This window comes from Budorcas taxicolor, chromosome 20 (assembly GCF_023091745.1).
Source record: "Budorcas taxicolor isolate Tak-1 chromosome 20, Takin1.1, whole genome shotgun sequence".
Taxonomy (NCBI): Eukaryota; Metazoa; Chordata; class Mammalia; order Artiodactyla; family Bovidae; genus Budorcas; species Budorcas taxicolor.
The window spans coordinates 20,459,371-20,481,779 of record NC_068929.1 but is presented as its reverse complement, the minus strand read 5'-3'; the positions used below and the strand labels follow the sequence as shown (position 1 = coordinate 20,481,779).

Here is a 22,409-nt window from a genome sequence, read left to right as displayed (position 1 = left end):
GACATCCTCCAGCTTCCCTAGGCCCGCCCTGTTTTCCTGCTTCTCTGGTTCTCAACTTGCCCTTTCCCTCTGGCAAGATCTTCACAGTCTTTTCTCTCAGTCTCACAGTCTCTACAGATTTATGGCAAATTGTTTTTCTTCCTGGAGTAGGGACTGGATTAAGCACATCATGGTTAACTGAGAAGGGTGGGAAATGATACAGTTTTTCTTTTTAGCCCTTGCTTGCAAAGGAGAATGTCTTTTTATTTCTAGATGTTAATGTACCTTGTAACTTTAATATTAACAAAAAGAATAGAGAAAGTGATATGTGATACATTTTTTTCTCATTCTTATTAACATGTTTACTAATTTCAGAATGATTCAAATTTCACAATATGCTTTCTTTTTAGGTCCGTATTGAAACAGCTACAACTTTGAAATTAAATATCCTTTAAATATTCTAAGAATACTTCACTGCAAGGCATTTTAGCAACACTTTAAAATTAATTATTTTTAAAATGTAATTTATGACATAGTTTAAAATGTAATTTTTTATTGGTTTGTTATATTTGGTTTTTACATATATTTTATCCTGATAAATTTCATATGTTCTCAATTTCATGTATTCTCAGTATTCCTTAACTGCTCTTCACCTGTTGATGATTTTGAGTTTAGAACAGATCAGTTTCTGCCGGTAAGAATATTTATTTCACGTTTTATAAAAATTTCTGCTTATGTTTTTTGAATATTGAGTTATTTTATAGCTGAAATTGTATGTATCTATTATTTAGTAAAGCTGCTTTCAAAAGTATATTTAGAAGTATATTTAGATTATTCGGGAAGTGATTGCTTGTATTGGTAACTTTAATTTCAGTAATTCTGTTTGTTTTGTTTCATCGTCTTGTTCTCCATTTTAGAGATGACCGCTGCACTTTCTGTTCTCACTAGTGTAAGGCATCTACTCATTTCATATCCGTCTGTTACTTTTCATCCTTAGGTCATCCCCCTCTGTTGTCTGTGTATATATGTCTGTCCTACACGAGAGTGCAAATTACCTGAAAAGCACAATACCTAGTCTTACACTTTTTTTTTCCTTCACTCAATCCTCAGCACCTATGTTGTTTCCACATAGTTGTCACTCAGTAAACACTTGTTAAATATGTCAGTATGATTGGGGCCCGAGTGTTTGGTTTTCTTGAGAAGGCTAGACAAGAAAACTTTATGGTAAAATATCTGCCTTTATTTCTTATGAGGTCATAAATGGGTGCACTTGGAGAGCAGAAATTTTTCTTTAATAGAAGAATCACTAAATGCTTTTGGATGAAAGATGTTTTACCACTCTGTTTAAAAGTGAATCAGATATCTGAAAGAGCAAACGTTTCTGTCTCTGACATCCTGTGATTTGTTAATTTCTACTATAATTTTTGCGATATAGAAGTTAAAAGCCAGACATAAGTTTTTTGTTTTCTGTTTCCTAATCAGAAACATTCTGTTGTACTATAATTACAAGTATTTGTCTATAAAAATTTATATCAGAAAGCTGGTATGTGAGTGCAGTAATGGCGTTCCTCTTGCTATAATGAGTAGACATTGCAAAACAACAGGCATATGTGGAAAAGAAGTGACAAAGTGCTTTTAAAAGTTGAATTAGCTGTATAAACTTTAAACACAGAAACTTCAGACACACTTTTTCTCTGAAAACATTTGTGGATGAATTAAATTCGAAAACGGGCACGTTTAACAGCAATAAAGAATACGATCACTGCCCTAAATATTGACAACTTAACCAATGTGAAGATGTATAGGTAATGCTAAGGTATTGTCTATTTGCCTTTTATTTCTTTGATACTATGACTTAATTTTACTACTTATTCCGTCTTTATGTGAAGGTTTTTTGCATTTCTGTACCAAACTTTTATCTTTTCTTTTACCTGCAGTACTTGGAAACCATGTTCACACTACTCTTTCAGTTACTTCAGCAAGTTACAGAGTGTGACACGAAGATGCATGTTTTACATGTCCTTTCTTGTGTGATTGAAAGGGTCAACGTGCAGGTAATTTTGTTGTAAACATGAAAATAAATGTTAGAGAAATGTGTAGAGGATATGTAGAATTCATTAACATCTTTGTACACATTGTTTAAGTGTACATTCATTAAAATGGTTCTATTAGGTTGTGGTTTCAGTTCTGTATCAAAATTGACTTTTATACTTGGTGTTTTTAAAAAATGACCTAAGAAAATGAAAACATAAAAAACTGGATCAACAATGTAGTGTTGTTTGTTAGAAAGCAAAATGATATATCTTTTATAAAATTCAGTTTATATTGAATAATATTTTTACAGTTTAAGATGTTTGAGTGCATACTCACAAGTGTCAGTCAACAGATACAAATATTCTCAGAAATCTGTTGTTTTTACCTTAAAAACTGAGTGTGTTTTGCAGTCTAGACCATGTTATATCCATCCCTGGTTTAATGTAAAAATAATATGTAAAGTTTTTAACAGTAAATTATTATTTAATTGTATTCAGCTTCCCTTATCACTCTTAATGTCTGTGAAAAATTGATAATCCAGGAACCACACTGTAATTATCCTGTAATTTCTTATATCCAAGTTTACACTGCATTATTTTTATTTGGAAAGTGCTGAGTAAATCTGTGAGGTATTAATTAGGAAAAGATAACTTTAAGTCCACAGTCCTGGAGTCTGCTTCTGAATCTATTAGTGAATTCTGACACCTTGAACCTGCTTATTAATTCTAAAGCAATTGACAAGAATTGCTATCAATTATTGAGTAATTATAAGTATCCAACTCCTGTGCCAGGTGATTTGCATATATTTCTCATTTAATCCTTAAAAAAACCTTTGGATGGGAATTAGAATTCATTATCTTGAACAATTTGAGGCTTCAAGAAATTTGCCAAAGTTCAGACATTTTAGTGGCCTTGATAATATTCAAACTCATCGTTAACCTTCTCACTGGTAGTTTAGCAGGAGACTCAGGTTCAATCTCTGGGTCGGCAAGCTCCCCTGGAGAAGGGAATGGTAACCCATTCCAGTATTCTTTCCTGGAGAATCCCATGAGCAGAGGAGTATGGCAGGCTATAGTCCGTAGGGTCACAAAGAGTTGGACATGACTGAGCAACTAACACTAACTGACTAACTGAACTCAACGTTATATTGATGTAACACCAGTTGCAGTTTTGAGTGACCATTAATCATTTTGAGCAGATTTGAGTGCTGCTGTCTAAAAGTAGTAATATCTTAAAAATTTTTAACACTTGTGTTTCTTATTACATTAATTACATTACATCATTTTTATATTGGTTTATCAATAACATTGAGAGGATTTATTTGGTCATTGAGACTGTGTTTTAAACTTATTTCAAGTCCCTGTCTCTGCTCTTGGGCTTGGACATGGTCTTGAACCTTGAGTCCTCATGTATAAAATGGTAAAGATAAAGATTACTCTCAAGGATTCCTGAGTGTAAAATTATCACAGATATTTAATATTAAATGTTCAATATGCAGATTACTATACAGTTGCAGTAAATTATTTAAAAATTGATTATATTGTAGAAGCAAGATTTGCAGTTTTTTAAATAATCTGATTTAGATATCATCTGGCTAATGGGAATGTCTTAAAGAAGGTTTTTTTTTTCTTTTTGTAGAAATGAATTTTCTTACCCCATCTCCCCAAACCGCTAAACCTTTTCCCACATCAGTTTAACATTACTCTTGCTTAGTAAATTTAAAAATACTTTTGCTTGTATCCGTGGTTATCTTTCACAGCACAAATAACCTAAGCAGCTCATATGTCTATATCATCAGTAAATAAGATATAATTATCCATTAGTACTTTTTGTTTTTAGAACATGAATAGGAAAGGGTTATGAAAAATGTTTTCAGGAAAAAACATTTTCCTGTGTTAACATTTGAATAACACCATCACTTAAATATCCTTCAGGTATATGATTTTCGTCTACTAGATTGCAAACATTTTGAGCCATCTTACAGCGGTACTTTCTGACACATAACAGTTTTTGAAGTTTTAGGGAAGTCACCATCTTTATACGATAGCTTGAAATGTTTTGAAGATTATATTTCCTTTTTCTAAAAAAAGTAATTGAAAACCTGTAAGTAAATTATTCCGGTTCAGGGATTCTATGAATACACAGTCAGGAAAAAAATGTGTTAATCATCAAGTAAGATGTCAGGTAAGCAGTCTTTGGACTTAAGCATTTCTGAAGGAAAAGAACAAAATTAAAAATGAAAGAGCCAGTGTGAGATGGTAAATACTCTGTTGAAAGTGTTAGCTAAAATGGGATGTTAATGGAGACTTACTTTTTAAGTTCCCTTGTGAATGGAGCCTTTGTTACAACGTTTGTTAGTCTGCCACATATTGGAGTTTCACTTGTTTTTCTAATGTGTTATGAATGAAAGTGGGTATCTTCTTGTGCAGAATGAACTCATAAGACTATAATGCTCATAGTAGAGCCCCACCCCATTCTATTTTTTTGGAGTAGAGATGCCAAAAGATGAGTACTCTCATCTCAGTTGTGTTACGCTGATAGTTCACTTTCTGTTGTGTTATTTAGCCTGATATCTATAAAACATTCTTAATTCCATGTGTTTTTAAAATGTTATTTCAATAACTGATCATTGGTCTACCAAAAACGCATAATCACTTTAAGAAATGTGTATAGTATTTTTTTTTCTTTTACATGTTTTCACTGAAAAATTTTAAATGTGCAGGCATGTTGTAGTAAATCACTACCCGTATATTCTTCACTTCATTTCATCACAACACTCTACCTTAGTATATTAGACCTCTCCTTCTTAATCATAATCATTGTTAGATTCAGAGAACTTAACACTGATGTAGCCCTGTATTCTGATATCAAGTCCATATTCAGGTTTTCTCAGTTGCCCCGATAGTTTATTTTTTGGCTCGCTCCTCCTAACCTAAGGAAATGTGTCTGGCTCTCATGTCTTCACTTTGTTTTCTAATCGCCAGCCCCTGTTTAAAATCCTTTACAACTCTGAATCTATGAGTGATTTTTAAAATAGTGTCTTTGAAACATTAATTTTAATTTAGAGCATACTCTAATGAACAACTGAGACTTGGATATAAATATTTCATGACTTCCAAATGTAATTGGGTGCTTGGTTCTGTTATTCACCTGGTCTATAATTCATAGCACATATTTCCTTTCTTCCGTGCCTTGGAAGATATTCTGTTTAATTTGTTCAAAACCAAAACTTTCCTTATCTTTAAAACATGCTGTTTTTTGTTGAATATGAATGTGTTAGTTACTCTGAAACCTGTTTTTATGTATTAACAGGTCTGCCTTTATAAGTTAATTGGAGGGATCTTTGAGATAGAGCACTTAGCAAAATTAAGTGCTCAATAAATATGTTAAAATAATATTCAGAATTGGATACATGAAGAGTCTCTTAATATTTATTCGGTTTCATCTCACTGAAATATTTGGGCAAATATTTAACTTCTTATCGTTCTGCATCTCCTCTCCTAAACCTGGGGAACAAATCTTAGGGATTTTCTTTTTGCTATACTTTTAGTGTATGATGTTTTATAAGCAGAATAGAGAAATTCTTCCTGTTTCTGGGAGCAATTTTTTTGTTTTAATTATTGGAGTATAATGCTTTGCAATATTGTGTTGGTTTCTGCTGTATAACAAGGTGAATCAGCCATATGTATGGGAGAAATTTTTAATTTTTAATCCTTGGGATTGATAGTACTGCAACTGTGAAACTCTGGTGTTTTGTTTTATCTGTGTATGCTCATCAGATCAGTTCCAAATACTGGGTGACTGTAGGCCTAAACCTGGAGTGCAGTTTCCAGGTTCTGTGTGGAATCAGATTCCATTTTATTTTCCAAAAATCTCGCTATCAAGCCTTGGTGTGTGTGATGTAGGGGATATTTCTTAAAACTGGTGAAGTTAATCCATATTGGGGTTAACAGTTTTATCCTTTGAAAAGGATTAAGGGTTCATATGCTTACCTTTATATCCTCTGCTTTTTGGTGGCTGGTCTTCCAGGCCTGATATTTGAAAGATGCCATTTGGTAATGGTTGAATGAATGAGGAAATGCTGACTCTTTTAAAAACTCTTTTTATAATTCCCAATTATATAAGTTGTTTCATTAAAAAGAACCAGGATATAACAGCATTTTTTATTAAGTTATTTCTTACAGAAATAACTGGCATCAGTATGTTGTTTTATATTCCTAAATTTTATTTCAGCCAATAAATTTGCTGCTTGTTTATAATTATTTAAAAATATTTACCTTATATACTATCGAATTTATCTTTAAAAGGATATATACTTAATACGTTACATCCAGTAAACCATTTGCTACCTGTGACCTAGTAGGTCTGTCGGTGGTTCTGAAATAAGTCGCTTTCTTTACTAACACAGTTCTGTTGCTTCCTCTGCTTCTCTTGTGATAGATACGACCGTATGTAGGATGTTTGGTACAGTATTTGCCTCTTCTTTGGAAGCAGAGTGAAGAGCACAATATGTTGAGATGTGCTATTCTTACGACACTTATTCATCTTGTTCAGGTAAGCTCCTTCTCCACAGTTTCTAGTTTAGTTTTTTTTTTCCTCCTTCTTTAATTTTTTTTTGCTATTTTCATATGATTGATGTTAGTGGCAGTAAAAGACCTTACATTTTTCTTGTTCATGTGTGATCTACACAGTTTAAAAACACTTTTTATATTTACTAAGAGCACTTTGACATTTAAAAAAATATTCTCTATGTTTAAAAGACAATTTCTTTCATTAGAGGTGGTTGTCCCCAGAGAAGGTAGACTTGTGATTTTTACAGTCAGTTGTTTTTTGCATGTAGTTCCCTTGGTATTCAGGGCTCTTCTGTATAAACTTACTCTCCATTTTCATTTAAAGTAAAAATTTTCCTTTCATATGTTGGGAAGACAGAAAAACAGGTGAGTTGCCTTTGAGGGAAGGAGTTAATTTGATATTCAGTGTCTTGACTTTGAGGTATGGGGATGTGCAGCAGGTTGTTGCCGCTGCTGCTGCTGCTAAGTTGAGAGAACCCTAAAATTTCAGAGAGAGATGGAGCTGCAGTTCTCATTTGAACTGTTAGGGTGGATTATGGTCTGATGGTAAGAGAATGGAGAGGGAAGCACTTAATGACAATATCTGTCTGTAGGGATGCACAAGTGACTTTTATTGCCCTTGCTGCAAAAGTTGATAGATTTTTTCCAATGGGGAGATCTCTTTCAAAATTAAGAATTAGTACTCTAAAATGTTCCAGTAAGTTAAACTAATATTATTATTATTATTATTTTTTTAAAAAACCTTTTTCAGTCACCTTGAAACATAAACTTATTCTTTCACCGAATATTTATGGTTGAGTTTTATAGCTATAAATTTCTATCTGAGACAGTTTTAGATACATGGATAGTGATACAAAAAAATTTTTTTTAAGCACTTTTGTCTATCCTTTAATTCTTGTGATTATCCTGAAAAATTATATCCCTTTATTAGAAGGGGGTACAAAGGCTAATAGAAGGTTAGCAGTTAGTCTGAGATTGTTCATGTAGGCATCAGGACAGAGAGTGATCCTCATGTCTTTTGCCTTATATCTCTGCCAAATGTGTTTTTAGACTCAACTTGAGATTTTTGTGAAGGAGGTATGCTCTTCAAACAGTGTTACCTCAGGAAATCTTAGGAAGCTATAGTAACTTGCGGGAAATGTTTGGAGTCTATAGGACCTTTTCCTTTAATTGTGACACCCTGGATTTGTATAGGCCAGTGTTGCAAGTTTTCAGCTAAGTAATCATGTGCCCTTGGAGAAAACATGCAATGTTTAACATTAAAAATGAGACTACCTTAAAATAAGTTTTTCAGTCATTTGAGAAAGTTATATAATTATTAGGGTTATTGGTAAGTTTTCCTTTCATGGAAATCGTTGCATCTTTCAACTATCATTTGTATTTATTTATTAAATTTAGTAGACAGATATTAGTATAAGTATTTTTTTGTTTTTATTTTTGTTTTCCTTTTTAAAATTCTAGGAACCTAGACTGGTAGCCTCTCTGACTGAGGAGTATAATAATGAATGGAAATAAACGTTCTCTCCTGCAGTAGTTTGGCTTCAGTCGAAGTAGGCATTCATCTATTTGATAAACATGTTTTTGAACACCTGCAATGTGCAGTACATGGTACTAGGCGCTGGGAAACAGAAATGAATAGGTCAAGCTTTCTGTGAATGTGGTTGTCTAGGGCAAGACTGAATAGCTAAGTGCTCTTTTAGCAGTAAGAACAGGGTGCTGTGGGGCACTTGGTGGGTTGTCTCAGACTTGAAGACCTCGTATAGGTCATCAGAGAAGTCTTCCTTCAGAGGTGATACCCAAATAGTGTATCATTATCTCTTGACCTCCCTGTATAGAAGATGAGGATTTAATTTTCATTTTCCTGTGTATGACTCCTATCCTTCAAGCCTCCCAATACAGTTTGATTATAATTTAAATTAGGCCACTATTTAGTGTTTGTATGACTACATACACGGAGTTCATATATAAAGAATGCTGAAGTCATATATCATTATATACAGCTAATTTTCTATCCTGTATAACCATCCGCCTAATCTCCACTCCTATATTAGTAATTTTCTTTGCTTAGTTTATTATAAGTTTCCCGTTACTATGCAGCAAATTACTACAGATGTAAAGGAATAAAACGGCATTCCAGATACCTCATAGTTCTGTAGGTCAGAGGTTGAGCACACCGTTTTGTGCTCTTTAATCAGTCTGATAGCCTGAAATTGACATGCTGCCAGACTAAGTTCTCCCCTGGAGGCTTCGAGGAAAATTTTTCTTTACATTCAGTCAGCTTGTTGGCAGAATTTAGTTTCTTGGTCTGTAGCACTAAAATCCCAGATTACTTGCTGGCTGTCAGCTGAAAGTGAAAGTTGCTCAGTTGTGTCTCTTTGTGACCCCATGGACTGTAGGCTGCCAGGCTACCTTGGAATTCTCCAGGCCAGAATACTGGAGTGAGTAGCCATTCCCTTCTCCAGGGGATCTTCCTGACCCAGGAATCAAACCAGGGTCTCTTGGATTGCAGGCAGATTCTTTACCAGCTGAGCTACCAGGGGAGCCTTGGAGGCCCTCCAAGTCCCTAGAGTCCAGCCACATTCCTCGATCATGACCCCTTCCACCAGTATCGTCAGCAGTGGGGAAATTCTTGGTTGTCAAATCCCCTCAGGTTTTGAATCTCTAACTTTCTTTCATGCAACTAGCTAAAGAAAACGCTTTTAAAGGGTTCATGTGGTTAGGTCAGGCTAATCTATATAATTTTCTTATTATAAGATCATTCAGTTTGAGACCTTAGTCATATCTGGAAAGTAATATCTAAATTAGCACTTGATTGAATAACTGGGGAATGGTCTGTATACACTGAAGTTATGAAGATAAGAATCATAGGTGGTCATCTTAGAATTCTGCCTGCTACATTTAGCTTTCTATGTAACTGAACCCATTCTGTCCACCTGTTACCTAAACATTCCCTCAGTATGTTCACACCCATCAGGTACTTTATTACTTTCGTCATCTTGGAATCTGGAAAACTGTTGCGCGCTTTAGTATGCATTGGTTTTTACTTTATGCTTCTCCGTGGCTGTGATAACTGGGCCCCCTTTCAGTGTCATCAGAAGGGCTCTTCTTGCCTGTCCTTTCTGTAGGGTGCCTGTTTTCTGTACCTGTCTTCTTCCTTGTTATGACTTCCTCTTTCTGCTGGAGCCCACGAATGTCTGTGGCATTCTGCAAAAGGTACTTGGGGGGTAAATTTTGTCAAGATTTTGCATGTGTGAAAATGCCTTAAAGTTTTCATGATGACTGGTGGTTTGGCTGGGTGTAAAATTCTAAATTTACCCCTTGAGAGGCATTTTTCGTGCGTCTTCTAGCTTCTGGAGTTGCTCTGAGGAATCCTTAGCCATTTTAATTCTTGTTTCTTGAATGTGTCATCTCTTCTTTCCCTTTGGCAACTTATATGATCTCTGTGTTTCAATTTCATGATGATGTGGGTATATTTTCATTCACTGTTCTGGACACTTGATGTATATTGCAAACTGGAAACATGTTCTTGGGTTCTGGATAACTCCATCACATTCTGTTGATTATTTCCACACCTTCGTGTTTTTCTTTTGTCTCTTTCTGAACTTCTTGTTACTCAGATGATAGATGAATGACTCAGCCCTAGATTTTTCTTACTGTTCCCTTCTGCTTTTCCTTCTCTTTGTCCTTTTGCTCTGCTTTCTGGGGGATTTTTTGAGCTTTATCTTTCAGTCTTTCTGTTGAGTTTTTCTTTCCTGCTGTAAGATTGTTAATGTCTATGAGTACATTTTTTTAAAAATTAAAATGTTATTTATTTATTATTAATTGAAGTATAGTTGATTTATAGTATTAATTTCAGGTTACAACATAATCAATTCAATATTTTATAGATTATACTCCATTTGAAGTTATTACAAAATAATGGCTATATTTCTCCGTGCTGTGTCACGTGTCCTTGTTGATTATTTTTATGTTTGTGACTCTTAATCCCATAACCCTATTTTGTCCCTCCCCACTCGAGAGGAGTTCTTTTTTGTATTGTTGAATAATCATTTTATATTTGTACACAGCCATTTGTATACAAATACAATCATTTGTATTGTTGAAAAATCATTTCATTTTTGTTTTCATGAATACAGTGTTTTGTTCTAATAAGAATATTGACATTTTTCTAAGCTTTTATCTCTATATGTGGTCTCTATTTCCTTCAGTCATGTCTGTTGATGTGATTGGTTGCCTGCTTTTTTTTTCCTTGTGAAATTTTGAAGCATGCACAAAAGAAGGAAGAACAGTATAATGAATCCTTAGGTAACCATTTCCCAACTTCAAGAGCTGTATCAATATTTTGTCTGTATAAATTTTATACTTAAGAGTGGGCACTAAAACGTTAATCAAAAGGATTGAATATATATGGGAAACTTGGTGATTGTGGGTTTTTTCTTTAGAATAGTCTAGCTGGAAGCTTTTCTTTTTGTATGGGACAAATGTTTTGGTTCTATGATTCTGAGATCTTTCCTTAGTGAAAGATTCATCAGTCTTTTGCCCTTTATATTATATCTCTGTTTTATATAGTATCCCTAGTCTTGATTACCTGATTGTCTCCTTGTCTTCAGATGCTTTGTTTTATACCTTATGAGAATAAATGGCCAAATCTGTACTGATTAAAGAGGGCCAGTTGTTTGACTATGCACAAGGATGAGATCTTGTCATCAAATGTCTTTTAAAATACCTTCTACAGGTCCTATTACTTTTAATATTTCCCTTTAGCTTCCCTTTCCAAAATACCTTGTGCTATTAGTTCCCAAGTCTTTTGGAGTTTCTGTAGTGTAAATCAGGTGGTTTCTTGCCCTTTTTCACTGTTGGCTTTGAGCTTTGGTTTTCTGAGTCTGCTAAATCAGTCTTTCTTTCCTGCTTCCAAAAATAAGTTGCTTTTATCTCTTCTTAAGCTGTCTTTGTACTTAGAGTTCTAGGTCTTTAAAAACACATACTCGTATATCCTTTTAGTGAATCTTGGAAGAGCACAGTAGTAAATGCATGTGTTAAATCCATCAGCATTCACCAGATGCTAACATAGTGATTTTTAATACAGAGTCATTTTGTATAGCTGCAGCACTGAGTATCACAGTTGGGTGTAAGGGCCAGTTCTTGTTGCTTGGTTGCTAAGTCATGTCTGATTCTTACAACCCCATGGACTGTAGCCTGCCAGGCTCCTCTCTTCTTGGGATTTCCCAGGCAAGAATACTGGAATGGATTGCCACTTTCTTCTCCGGAGGATCTTCCTGACCCAGGGATCAAACCCAAGTCTTCTGCATTGGTAGGAAGTTTCTTCACCACTGAGCCATGAGGGAATCCTGGGGCCTGGTTAGGAAAGCATAAAGAAGGTATCTTGAAGTTCAGAGGAAGATGTGTTATCATTTGTATTTTAGAAAGGTAATCAGTGCACCAGTGGGGACACTGGTTTGGAATGGAGTAAAACTAAGGTCAAATAGTTGGGAAGCTCTTCTGTTAACTGTGAAAGGAACGATGATGTGAAGTAAAGCCATGGAAAGAAGGGGGAAAATTTGAGATAGAATTAAGGATTGCTTAGATTTGGGGTGAGGAGGAAGAAGCACAGAAGGTAGCTGTGGTATAATTTTTTGCTCTGTAGACAGTGGTTCATGTCAGTTGAGTTAGGAAATGCAGGAACAGGAGCTATATTTTAGGAAGATAGTGGGTTGGTTCAGTGATTTACTTGAGAGTTTGAGATGCCTTCTGGTTCATGATTTCCTGTGTCATAAGGAGTGTCTGGAGTTCAAAAGTTTGGGTTGGAGATAATAGATTTGGACATTATCAGCAAGTACAATGGCAACCCACTCCATATTCTTGCCTGGAAAATCCCAGGGACGGCGGAGCCTGGTGGGCTGCCGTCTATGGGGTCACACAGAGTTAGACATGACTGAAGTGACTTAGCAGCAGCAGCAGCAAGTACAAAGCACACGAGAAGAGAGCCAAAGACAGTACCCTGAGAAATACCACTTTTTAGAGAGTGTTATTCTTTTCTCCCTGCTTAACTGTAACTATAATTGTAATTATTTCACAGAATTGTAGACATTGTTTTATAGTTACAGTTGTGGATCGAAAGTGTTCAAATTTACTTAAAGCTGCATATCTGACACATTCTGACACATTCTTCAACCCACTAGATTACAAAGCTAAATTTCTTGAAGCTTTAACTGAGAGTCTTTTATGTTTAACAGTTACTTACTTTAGTTTTGCTAATGCTAACATTTTGTGCTCATTAAAAATTGCACTAAGTAAGTAGATTCTAACATTCCTAGGAAATATTAAGTCTATTGATATTAAAAAATGAACTTGATTAATTTTCCTTAATTTTTTTTCTTTTTTTGTTCTGTTAAGATTTGAGTTGTGGAGAGTGAAATTTAACTGAATTTTAAGGCCAAGTTTACTGCTTTATTAAATGTGACATTTTTATAAATCTCTTCTTTGGAAAAATCTTTAATAAAGTCTATCAACCCTTGCATAGTAGAAAGGCCCAACTTAATGTATTTAAGAATAAACCTAGTGTATTTCCACTGAAGTATCTATATCCTGCTGATAAAATTTTGACTTTATATATATGTGTGTGTCATTGAAAGAGGCATTCATATACATTTTGTTGCTTTGTAATTATATATTGTATTGACAACTGAATTATTTTCTAAGTGAGGAGATGTTTGATAGTTTGTTTGGTTTCCATTCTTTGCTTATTGGATTGTAGACATTATGAGTTAGAAATTGATTCTCTATCCTCTTATGTTCCTTTCAAAGTGCTTAGATTTAGTGTGATGCACTGAGTCAACCTCCATAAGACAGTAATTAGTCAAACTAGAATTTTAAGTTACAATCCCCCTCTTCTTCCTCCATCTTTGTTTTCTTAACTTATTAAAAAATTGGCATAAATTCATCTTTAAAAAATGCACACATTAAAAAAAAAAACTCCTTTTACCCCTCCCAACATCCTTTTCCAACATCCGTATTTAACTAGTGTCAACAGGTTTTTCTGTTTGCTCCCAAGAAACTTTTTTATGTGTATATGTTCATGTCAGATAGATAGCTATTAAAAAACTTGTTTGGCTTGTGAAATTGTTTTACACCCTTCTTTTTAATCCCAATTTGTCATTATTTTTGAAATTGTTTTCATTCCATGCCTAATCCTTTTTCATGGCTCCTGAGTATTCTAGAATATGAAGATATTATAATGTAGTTATCTTAGCTGATGAACATTTAAATTAGGTTCTTTTGAACTTAGTTATTTTGTTGGGATAATTTGTAGAATTTAACGCATCACTGTTAACACGTCTTCAGTCATCATGGAAGGGAAAATAAATATGTGTATGAGAAATCTCTTAAAATGAACATATGTTTGTAACCTTGATGTATATGGTTTTACTACCATTAGGCAATTGAAAATTTTTTTACTACCGATTTCCAATTGTAAACAGAACTAATTTTGTTTTAATAATGCTCATAATTAGAATCATCCTTTTAAAATCTGATTGATTGATTTTTTATAAATTGGTTTTAGGGCTTTTTAATATGATAGGTGATTTTTTTGGTGGGAGGCGGGACCTTAGATTATCTATGTTAAGTTTTATTTATACTTCCCATAGGGATTAGGAGCAGACAGCAAGAACCTGTACCCTTTCCTGCTCCCAGTTATTCAACTGAGTACAGATGTTTCCCAGCCTCCACATGTTTATCTTCTGGAAGATGGTTTAGAATTATGGTAAGAGGAAAAACTTGATACTGTGAATCTTATTTATTTATTTTTCCTGGCCTTCCTTACTCATACCATTAAAGCAGAGGTCATGTAACAGGGTTTAAAAGCTCAGCATTTAAAAACAAAAACATAAAGTCAGTTTCCCTGAACTGGGTGACACAGTAACTCCCGCTTTTCTCGGCATCTGTCGCTCATTGTAGGCTCGTGATGGTAAAAAGTTAGAGAGGACGTTTCAGTAAGGACTCAGCTGCATTTCATCTTCTGGAATTTGGAATGTGAAGTGAGGAATCTTGACCAAAACTTAAAATTGACTAAAAAACCTCCACATAGTAAATACTGGGGTAAAATACCTCAGCCCCAAATATTAATGCTACTTAGTCTTGACTTACTATTTTACTGAGTATAGTAGTATATAGCGTTAAGCAGTGAAAAACAATTGAACTCTTTCTGTGGCATGTCAGAGCCACAAATTATGTAATGAATAAATTGAGGTTAACTTGATGAAATTGAAAGTGGAGAGTGAAAAAGTTGGCTTAAAGCTCAACATTCAGAAAATGAAGATCATGGCATCCGGTCCCATCACTTCATGGGAAATAGATGGGGAGACAGTGGAAAGTGTCAGACTTTATGTTTTTGGGCTCCAAAATCACTGCAGATGGTGACTGCAGCCATGAAATTAAAAGATGCTTACTCCTTGGAAGGAAAGTTATGACTAACCTAGATAGTATATTCAAAAGCAGAGATATTACTTTCCCAACAAAGGTCCATCTAGTCAAGGGTATGGTTTTTCCAGTAGTCATGTATGGTTGTGGGAGTTGGACTGTGAAGAAAGCTGAGCACCGAAGAATTGATGCTTTTGAACTGTGGTGTTGGAGAAGACTCTTGAGAGTCCCTTGGACTGCAGGGAGATCCAACCAGTCCATTCTGAAGGAGATCAACCCTGGGATTTCTTTGGAAGGACTGATGCTAAAGCTGAAACTCCAGTACTTTGGCCACCTCATGCGAAGAGTTGACTCATTGGAAAAGACTGTGATACTGGGAGGGATTGGGGGCAGGAGGAGAAGGGGACGACAGAGGATGAGATGGCTGGATGGTGTCACTGACTCAAAGGACGTGAATTTGAGTGAACTCCAGGAGTTGGTGATGGACAGGGAGGCCTGGCGTGCTGCGATTCATGGGGTCGCAAAGAGTCGGACACGACTGAGCGACTGAACTGACCTGAACTGAAACACAGACTGAGCATTCACTAGAAATCTTTTTGCTTCATCTTACTGATGGCAGCAGTTTTCTTTGGGGCAAATCTACTAAGGTGCAGTTAATAATACAGGAAAGCTTTTAAAACTCCAATGTAAAAAACCTACTATTGGAATTTAAAGAAGCAAGTCAAAGAAAGTAAACATGGAGCAAACATTTGCAGTGTCTCCCTCCGTCACTGCTCCCCCTCTCCTTCTCTTCCTTCCTTCAGTTTTCCTTGGATGTTTAGGAGTAAACAGTTTTTTGATTCTTAGAAATTGTTTTTGGTGCAAATGCTGAATGAATGGTCTGTAAACAACAGCAACAACAAATCAGAATACTAAATGAACAATTGAAAAACATATCTAGGTAGATACTTACTAATTTGCAATTTGTGTTTCTTATATTTTCTAGGTTATATTGTTTGAATTAAAGTGACTTCTGGATGGTTTGATTGTGAACTAGCATGTGTTGGGGCCTTTTATATTCGTTTATTTTTATTTGCACAGTGTGGGTTACTCTAGATCAGAGGTGGGCGAACTTTTCCTGTAAAGGAGCAGATGGTAGGCTTCCTAGGCTTTGGAATTTCTGTCCCAGAGATTCAGCTCTGTTGTTGCAGTGTCAGAGCAGTCATAGGCAATATGTATACAAATGGTTTCAGCTGTGCTCCAGTAAGACATCATTTATAAAAATAGGGTGTGGACTGGATTTGGCCCATGAGCTATAGTTTGCCAACTCCTACTCTATATTACAAATTGAAACAGTAATCTCTGGCAAATAGATTCTTTTCTGTTCTGTTTACATGAAAATGGTAACATATATATATATATATATATATATATACACACACACACACACACACACACACACCAGGGAAGTCCATATAATTTATCAGAAAATGAAAAATATTATAGTAAAGAGGTAGACTCATATGTTTATCAATGTAATTACAGATCTAGTATATTAATGTGTTAGTGAAAGGTGTACACATTTTTTAAGGATTATATAAACAGATAATAGGAATGCATTGCCCTACTAATGGTAATTTTTTCCTAGCCTTTCATTGTATATAAACAAAATTAAATCATTAGGATGCATTTTAAACGTTTATCATATTTACTAATGCTAAGATACTTTAAAGAATCAAAGTACACATTTCTTAATGTGATTTTCTTAGGGGGCTAGAACTCCTGTTTGGAATCAGTATTCCAAACCTCTCTATTTGGAACACAGGTAGGCAGTCCCATGTATATACCACAGCATTAGGTTGCAGTCATGTTCTGATGATTACATCTTTTCTTATCTGTGAAATGAGGAAAAATAATTTCTACCTCACTTGGTTGTGTGAGCATGAGATGCTATTTGTAAAGTGGTTAGCACATGATGTATATGATTTATAAAGTCTGAGAATTGGTGAGGTTGCCTAGGAAGAAAAGGGCAGATAGAGAACATAGTGTTCTGGGCGGAATCCTGAAGAAGAAATTTTGAGGTCGTGTGAGAAGCTACCAGAGGAGGAAAACCAAGCCAAGAGAGAATATTTCTTAAAAGAGGGAATGGTTAATTATGTCAAATGTTGCCGATTGTCAGAATAAGAGTAGTCCATAGTAAGGCCTGAAGGGAGATGATAGGAGGGGTTTCAGTGGAGTTGTGAGAACAGGAGGAGGAAGAGAGTAGACTGAAGACTCACTTGGAGTTAAGTGCAGCCTGCGAGCATTGACAAGCTGTTTGAGAGCTTCTGCTATGAAGAGGATGTTGAAGTTGGGCAACAGTTGGCCAGTGTAGGAATGACGATCTGGATGTATGATGAGGCTTGAGAGAGTGAGATAATTGAGGGAGGCAAGAAGGGATGGAATTCAGCGTGAATGGAGGGTTTTTTTTTGTCTTTTTTCTCCTTTAGATAGCAGGGATATTTCATCTATTTTAACTGGAGACAGAGAGAGATTTCTGTATTGTAGTAGAATAAGATGGGAGGATATTCCATCTCATAACTTCTGTTTTCTCAACAAAATATGAAAGATAGTTATCAACTGAGTGTTACGGGCTGGAATGGGAGCATTTAATAAGATGAGAAAGATTTGTGGGGACAAAGTATAAAAGTTACCTTGGGGAATAGAAATTTGAACTGATAGGGAGGTATAAGTTGTTATTTGTTATATGCAAAATGAAACTCTTCAGATTGATTATGTGATTTTCTTTTTTTCCCCTCATGAGTTCTTTGACCCAACATTGTTATTTTTTTTGCTGATATTAAAGTAAATGATTTAGGCCTGGATTTATTGCATTGTAAATACAACATACCACTTGTACAAGTTTTTTAAATTTAATTTGAATTTTAATGACCTATTATAGTAATATATTCACATAAATAGTAATGATAGTATCGAAGATGCAGACTTTCGTGAATATCTATGATAACTATTCTTTTTAACTTGTAGATTGTTTGTTCACATTATTTTGGTTTTTTATCCTGACACTGATTTATTAAAATATCCCATTCAGTTTTCTTCATGTGAGTGCCCCTTTTCATTTCTTTCATTTTTGAACTGTAAGTTAAACAAGATAGTCACTGCACAAAATTTTGATACTTTTATATGGTGTTATAAGATTTAAGAAGTAAAATATATTTAAAATTTTTTATGAAGTAACATGATGTAATACATGTGTATGGTGTTTAAATTCTTTTGCATTTAAATTTAATCTTATATTAATATTGTATGGTTTGTTTCATTTAGAGTAAAATCTTTATTTTATTTTTGGCTTGCTGAATCTTTGTTGCTGCATGGGCTTTTTTCTAGTTGAGGTGAGTGGGGCTGCTCTGTAGTTGGAGTAGGCGGGCTTCTCACTGAAGGTGGCTTCTCTTGCTGCAGAGCACAGGCTCTGGGCACACAGGCTTCAGTAGTTGCAGCTCCCAGGCTCTGGAGCACAGGCTCAGTAGTTGTGGAGCAAGGGCTTAGTTGTTCCTTGGCATGGAGGGGTCTTCCTGGATCAGGGATCAAACCCGTGTCTCCTGCATTGGCAGGCAGAGTCTTTACCACTGAGCCACCAGGGAAGCCCTGTTTTGTTTAGATTTGACCTAACTATCCATGTTCATCGTTTACATTTTAGCTTTTTTATTTGAAATTTAGTTATGTTCCTATACAGAGCAAATTTTAAAATTTTATATTTTAACCTAACCAGGGATGCTTTACTTCAAAAGAATTTTTATAGTCGTATGTTTATTTGTTGAATTGATACATCTTTTTTACTTTATGCCCTCTCTTTTGAACATTTTTTGGAAGGTTAACATTAAGTTTTAATTTCTCTCTGCAAAGATATAGGTACATACATCTTTGTCTAATTATTCATCAAAGTAGTTAACTTTTTCTTGATGGTAAAGAATTTATAGTGTTTTGACTTTTTCTCACTTGCTCTCCTTTCCAAGTCTTTATTTTTTAATATGAAATTATAAATCATGTACTTGTATTTTTAAGTAGTTTCAATTCTTCACATCTCTTCCCTCTTTGGAATAGTGCAGGCTGTACTGTGGAAACTACCTTAGGAAGTGAGAGTGGCAGTGACCGTGAGTGGCGTTTTCACTAAAGTAATGGTAGTGGAAGGGAAAGAGCAAGCTTCAGATAGGCTCTTTTTTGGATCTGTTGAGTCAAAGAGTGTTTTTAAACATCTTCTAGCATTTAGAATATGCCCTCCAATGTTTTTCTCAGTGAAACCTCAGGACTGGAGTGGAGTTTTTCTTTTGGTTTCATGGTTATTTTAAAGATGAATAGGATTTTTTTTTAACCTTACTTGAAATTTTATTCTTTAAAAATGAAATCCTGTTTTTTTTTAAAAACTGGTTTTTTTATTAACATATAGTTGATTTACAGTGTTGTGTTAATATCTTCCATACACTAGAGTGACTCAGTTATACACATACATACAGTCTTTTTTATATTCTTTTCCATTATGGTTTATCCCAGGATGTTGAATATAGTGCCCTGTGCTATATAGTAGGACCTTGTTTATCCGTTCTGTATGTAATAGCTTGCATCTTCTAACCCCAAATTCCCAGTCCATTTCCCTCCTCTCTCCCTGCCCCTTGGGAACCACAAGCCTGTTCTCTGTGTCTGGGTCTATTTCTGTTTGTAGATAGGTTTATTTGTACCATACTTTAGATTCCATGTGTAAACGATATCATATGGTATTTGTCTTTTCTCTTTAAAATCCTGTTATTATTGATCAAGGTAAGGTGTCCAAAGATATCATTCCTTGTGCTGTTGAGAAGTACTTCATTTGGGGGTACCTGGTTTTCCCTGTGTAATCCCCTGCCTAGATTTCCTGATTTTGTCATTTAACATTTGTGAAATATTTTGTAGACACAAAACAATATGCAGGCATGTTGTTCATAATTATTTATAACTTACATAAAACGAAAACTCATTTTCCATACTCTGGGTAAGAAATAGAACAGTGAGAATATCTGTGAAGCCCATGTTATGGCAAGTTTGTTCCATGCTGGGATAACCCACTGTACCAATTTTTTTGTTTTCATTTCTTGATTTTCTTTCTTGTGTTTTTATATTTTAAAAATCACATACATGTGTGTATCTCTAAACAGTATATTCTAACTTTTTATGAATTGTATCATGTATGTTCTAACTTGGTTCTTTTGCTTCCTGTTTTGAGATTGATCCATAGTGATGAGCCTAGTGGTGTGACTGTAACGATTCACTTACTCATTTGCCACTTTGTTTGATGTTCAAATAATGCAACTCTGAACATTCTTGTGCATGACTCCTGGAGCAAATGTATAAGACCGTATGCCCTAGTATACCTTTCTATTTCTCTAGAAATAGTTCCAGGTCATAGCTATATACACATATGCATATTCAGTGTTACTGGATAATAGCTGTTTCCTGAAGTGATTATATCAGCTTGCATTGCTGTCAGCAGTGTGCAAGTTACTGTCTTATAGCTTTGACAGTACATGGTATGTCACACTTAATACTTTGCTGATTGATGGGGTAAAATTATACCTTGTTTTGGTTATAATTTATATTTTCTTAATTACTAGTTAGATATTTTTATATATTTTATAGTCGGGTTTATTGTCAGCCATTGTATCTTGTGTTAAATATTTGTTCATGTGTTCTGTCCATTTTTCTCTTGACTTTTAAAAAAATATCATTCCCTTGTCAAGCATATATATTGAAAATAATCTCCCAGTATGTAACTTTTATGTTTTAACTTATTTTGAGACAGCTTTTGGTACATAATAGTTGTTAACTTTAGTGTAGTTATATTTATCAGTCTTTTTCTAGACTTTTTCTAATCTAATGCCATAAAAATCTTCTGACCTCTTGTAAAACCTTACTTTTCTCATATAAATCCTGGAATTAATTTCTGTGTTTTGTATGGAGGAGAGGTTTGGTGTCTCAGTCCCTTTTAAAAAAAAAATTTTTTTTTCTGTATTGTCTATTTTGCTTTCTTCCTTTAAATAGGACAGTTTTTTAAATACTTAAGTTGTATTGTTAATAGCTTTAAAGTCTGCGGAAGGTGATTTAATCATCTTTCTTCCCCCCGCCCCCTTCCTAGGTTAGTGACTTTGGAAAACAGCCCATGTATTACACCAGAGTTGCTTCGTATATTTCAGAATATGTCACCACTTCTAGGTAAGTTTTAAAGCATAAAATTACTACTGTTCTACAGGCAGCTGTAAATTATACCTTCCATTTTTAATAAAGCTTCTATTTTAAGAAATAAGTTGGGTAGTATTTTAATAGTTTCTGAATTTTTCTCCTACAGTATACTTTTTAGAACTATTTCTGTGTATTCAAGAGCAAACACTAAATTTACTTAATTGAAAAAGTCATTTCATGCTATCAGTTTTTCATAAATGAGCTCTATACATACTTCTGATTTAGCTAAGGAACCACCAAAATAAAGATTATCAAATATTAGAAAAGTATTTATTGTTTGTTGAGGTATTTTTTATGTATGGGCTTGAAATAAGGAAGCTCAATTTTCTTTTTTAAAAGCTCTTTATTCATTCAGGTCAGGGTTAGTTGTTGGGTCTTAGATGTGGCATGCAGGGTCTGCACTGTGTGATTTCATCACGTCTTGTGGGATCTTTTGTTGTGGTGCGTAGGTTGCTCTGAGGCATGTGGGATCTTAGTTCCCTGACCAGGGATTGAACTCTCTGCCTCTGCATTGCAAGGCGGATTCTTAACCACTGGGCCACCAGCGAAGTCCCTGGAAGCTTAATGTTTTGAAGCAGCACGTTTGACATGTAGCATCAGAGAACTAGACACTGTGCTAGGGTTAGGCTCTTTAGTCTGTTAGCTACCGTGGGTGATAGGTAGTTTGATTCCTTTCTGAACGTGAACATGTATTCTGATGATACTTAACCAGAGAAAGCCAATGCTTGTCTGCTACATATCGGCTACCGTTCACAAGTAAGTGATATCTTAAATTTATAAAAAATACTGTCTATAGAGTTATTTTGTGTGTAATTTTTAACATGCAGATTCATGTTTAACTCGTATAGACTATTTAAGAGTTGTATATAGTGCTATTTACTGGCCTTTTGATTCTTTTTCAGTCTGCAAACTACTGCCATTTAGAAACATTGTTTATTTACAAAATGTAAAAATTGTTTATGTTTATTCCATTCAGAGTTCCCAATCTTTAATACTTACCCACGAAGTGTCTTTTAACTCCTTTCTTTTGAGGAATCTAGTGCATTGTAAGACATTTAATAGCATCCTTACAACCCACTGGATGCTAGTTTTAACAGCCAAAGTTTCCAGACATGGCCATATGTCCCCTAGAGGGCAAAATTGCCCATGGTTGAGAACATT

At 34.8% G+C, this 22,409-nt stretch overlaps 1 protein-coding gene across 1 annotated transcript in view; it reads left to right on the top strand.

The window, feature by feature from the left end:
- Positions 1 to 22,409, top strand: part of IPO11 (importin 11) — a 190,268-nt gene that overhangs the window by 77,846 nt on the left and 90,013 nt on the right. Inside the window, exons 17-22 of the mRNA XM_052659057.1 lie at positions 390 to 423; positions 633 to 673; positions 1,917 to 2,033; positions 6,454 to 6,567; positions 14,231 to 14,346; positions 21,145 to 21,221. Coding sequence (XP_052515017.1) covers positions 390 to 423; positions 633 to 673; positions 1,917 to 2,033; positions 6,454 to 6,567; positions 14,231 to 14,346; positions 21,145 to 21,221 — 499 coding nt within the window. The remainder of the gene's footprint in view (positions 1 to 389; positions 424 to 632; positions 674 to 1,916; positions 2,034 to 6,453; positions 6,568 to 14,230; positions 14,347 to 21,144; positions 21,222 to 22,409) is intronic.